Source organism: Salvelinus fontinalis, chromosome 20 (assembly GCF_029448725.1).
Source record: "Salvelinus fontinalis isolate EN_2023a chromosome 20, ASM2944872v1, whole genome shotgun sequence".
NCBI lineage: Eukaryota > Metazoa > Chordata > Actinopteri > Salmoniformes > Salmonidae > Salvelinus > Salvelinus fontinalis.
Genome location: NC_074684.1, coordinates 18,033,753 through 18,037,349, shown reverse-complemented (window position 1 = coordinate 18,037,349; position 3,597 = coordinate 18,033,753). Strand labels below are relative to the sequence as shown.

General features: G+C 36.3%; 1 protein-coding gene across 1 annotated transcript; it reads right to left on the bottom strand.

Annotated features, from left to right (window-relative positions):
- Positions 1 to 273: 273 nt before the first annotated feature.
- Positions 274 to 3,273, bottom strand: LOC129817924 (uncharacterized). The gene is made up of 7 exons (XM_055873521.1): positions 3,150 to 3,273; positions 2,474 to 2,487; positions 2,115 to 2,306; positions 1,761 to 1,966; positions 1,473 to 1,517; positions 902 to 947; positions 274 to 662 (listed from the first exon to the last, which is right to left on the bottom strand). The coding sequence occupies exons 1-7, from the start codon at positions 3,158 to 3,160 to the stop codon at positions 565 to 567; spliced, it is 612 nt and encodes a 203-aa protein (XP_055729496.1). The 5' UTR covers positions 3,161 to 3,273; the 3' UTR covers positions 274 to 564.
- Positions 3,274 to 3,597: the final 324 nt, after the last annotated feature.

Below are 3,597 nucleotides of genomic sequence, written 5' to 3'. Positions count from 1 at the left end.
GCGCCTGCTGGTTGTGCGGGATTATTTTCAGTATACGTTTGTACGTCACGGTTGTTTGTGTATGGTGTTTTTTGCTGAACTCTTTAGTTCCCCCTGTTTGGGGCATGTGTTTGAGTTGGCTTATTTTGCACCGGTGTGGTGTAAATAAAGTATTGCTACCCTGACCTCGCTGCGCCTGACTTCTTCCTCCACTACACCCCGGTCGTTACATTAATGTCAAAGCGTAATGATGACTATTTGTGCTTCATCAATGACTCACACTCATAAAGCAACTGAAATGCAATGACTTTAATACATTAAGGGCAGTCAAAGCAGAATAAAGTGACAACACAGAATATACAATCAGAGTAGGCCGACAATATTACATGAGCATCATGCCATCTTAAACTAATACACTATCCTGATAGAGGTAGGTAGAGTAGGTTATTTATTAGGCTTTATTCATTATTTTTTATGTATAATTAAGGCAGTTTATCTGTGTTGTCTGTGTAATTTCTACAGTTTATTCCTCTATTTCTGTTTGAACCTACTTGCTCTGTTTCCATTAGCTTATTTTGATAAACCTCATTGTTTCTTTCTAGAAACAATCAAAAATACCACCAAACACAAAAGAACAAGAAAAATAATGAGCCCAACAAATGCAAATGGTGATCTCTGGCAACCTGTAAGATAGTAGTAAACATAAAAGTTGTATATTAGTTAGCTACAGTAAAGTACAATTATCACAATACAGTCTATGTTTCTGAAATGCAAACAATATAACCTCTATAAAAACATGTCATAATTACCAACAACTACATATATGGATTATATAGTTATTAGTTATGAATATAACGTGTATATAAGCAACTGTAAATAGTGTAATGTTGTAGAATTTAGTTTTAATTAATGATGGACTTACAACGCCTGTCTGCCCTGGTGCAATCAAGGATACTCGAAGACACCATCTGGAAATTAAAACAATCAGAAAAAGACACATTGGCTTCAGAACCCTCAGAATAGTATGGAGGTTGTACTGTATATTTACTAAACTACTAGCTACACGTAGACCTCTGAATAGGACTATGACCATCAATACAAAAGAAATCATGAAAATAAAGATAGACCCTGCTTGTAAAGGCACTTGAAATGACAAAGTGGTGGATGTGGTCAAACACTGCTTCCATCTGTTTACAGTCTGTTTTTCTTACAGGCATCAACACTGATCCCCCAGTAGCAGTTTTCTTAAATGACAAGGGAATGTAAATACTACACATAATGTATATATCATATTAATGTAGGATTTATAGATAGTACTTGCCTCCATTAAATGTGTGTTGCGACAGAGAGGTTACGAATTACAAAAAAAAAATGGATCTCTATAAACTACGGAAAATAAAATAAAAATGATGTATCAGACTAAAAGATGACATCATATAGTGGTATGAAACTGTTGAGTTAAGTAGCAACTCCTAAAATGAAAATATACATACCGGCCTTTTTTTGTGATCAGGGATGTCCACGATGGCATCTATCACCTATGAATACAATATTTCAATATATTGAATAAAGATCAGTAAACGTTGATAAAAATAACAAATACTCATATTTAAATGAAAACACATTTACTCTCTTGGACCCTGTCTAATAAAGTGCTTCAGTAAAAATGTCTGCTTTTGCATGTATTGTTATTGCTAAACAGCTGAGTCTGGTTTGTGTGTCCAATTCATGAATGATCATGAATGAATGACGGATATTCACATAGAACATGGGTGAACTACCTTTGGCTTCATGTTCAGCAGGTTCACAATGTTACCAACTGCTGCTTTGTTGCGAGGACAGTTCAGTAGTCCTTTCTTACTCTCATGGAAGAGACAGTCCACTGTGAGTATTACATCACTTCTGGTCACTAGTCTGCTGCTGTCAGCTACAGTGCACTCTGGGTTAAAAAAGTGATGCAGGACTACCAGAATGACAGGTTTACCATCTGTCAAAAGAATGAGGGACAAACAAAGCATTTATTCATGTCATTAGCCACTTGATACATGTTCTATCTACATCAACTCTGATATGGAGATATAATAGATAAAAGAGACAGTAATATAGTTTTGGAGGATACTTTGGGGGTTGGCTACCTGGAATCTGCTGCAGTGCTGCCTCAATATCAGTACCAGCACGAGAGACGATGGGACAGAAAGCCATGATGACATCACTATGCGCTGGTGACATCACTTCAGTGAAGCCTCCTCCAAGTTGTCTCAAAAACTGGATATGAGAACCCATAGTCTTGCCAGTGGTGATGGTGTAGTACGTCAACCTTGGCACCTCTGTTTTGTAATGGATAAAAAGAGACAAGTCAAGTATAGACCCTAAAACTAAAAGTAGCAATGTTTTGGTTTAGATCACTGCCCAGACAGCTATAAGCCTAACCTGTGATCTGTCCTTAAACATTATTTAAATAAATGGTAGGTCTGTGTCTTGTTAAAATAATTACCTCTGCGTTCCATTCTGGATATGTAAGTGGAGTGAACAGGGAAAAAATATGAATCATGTAACAACAAGAAAATACATATATTACTGTATAATATAACAGCCAGTGTGCAGACAGTGTAAATATTTCAAGTCATCTTTCACTTTCATTCTGACTATGACATATCCCTCTGAGATAAGCTATGCAGTCTCCCACCCACCTCCCCTCTTGCCTTTATTTGACCATGTGATCTACAGGAAACAAGAAAGTGAAAGTGAATTGTTCACATCTATTTTACACCCATAGAATTAGCATCATAACCCCCATTATATTTTCCAATATGCACCAGTAGCCTATACACACCACATACATTTGACTTATTCATAAATCATAGTGGTTTTACAATAACTCATGCATTGCTCATTGTTCATCCTTCATTGAGTTCAGACAGGTGCACTCCTAAGAACAACTCATCTGAGACATGATGACTTCATTTAACAGGCAGACCAATTCTGAAGTTTTGACCAATTTTTCAAAAAATATCTAATCTTATTGTTCAAAAGACCAATTAGTGAAAAAAAGATCCGTCTTCGTTGTTTAAGTCCAGATATCAATTGATCAAACGATACACAGATCAGATCTGCCTTTAACTGTATCATGTCTAAGTTAGTGCTAAATGTTGGCACGAAAATTGACTTACCGAACCATCATTGTGTGTGAAATCCTTTGGATGATGACTATTGAAAGACAATCTGACTACCTTCTTTGATGCCCAGAGGAAAGTGAAAAAGTACACAGCTTGAGGGAAAAGAGATGGTTTTATCAGAAACAGATTCACTTTCATATTCAAGAGACACTATAGTAGGCTTTTACTGCAGCATCACCTGTTTTTTCAACTGGCATTTGGTTAAAGATTGGCAAGCCCTAGTTAACCATTAGCCTCCAAAAAGCATCTATAACATTCATTGTAAAAGTGAAAAGAAAAGAAAAGGGGATATAACTTGTCACCAACGCTAAGAGTATTATTCATACAGAAATCGCATCCAGTATTGTTGTTTTGTTAGACTTCAGTGCGGTTTTTGACATTATTGATCATTAGATTAGATTCAACTTTCTTGTCAGGGAACAAGTACAGTACAATGAAATGC

Excerpts from the sequence above, each read along its gene's own strand:
- LOC129817924 (XM_055873521.1), bottom strand. Across the intron at positions 1,518-1,760 it reads TGCTGAACATGAAGCCAAAG|GTGATAGATGCCATCGTGGA; the intron begins GTAGTTCACCCA and ends TTGTATTCATAG. Across the intron at positions 663-901 it reads CACCAGGGCAGACAGGCGTT|GTTGCCAGAGATCACCATTT; the intron begins GTAAGTCCATCA and ends ACTATCTTACAG.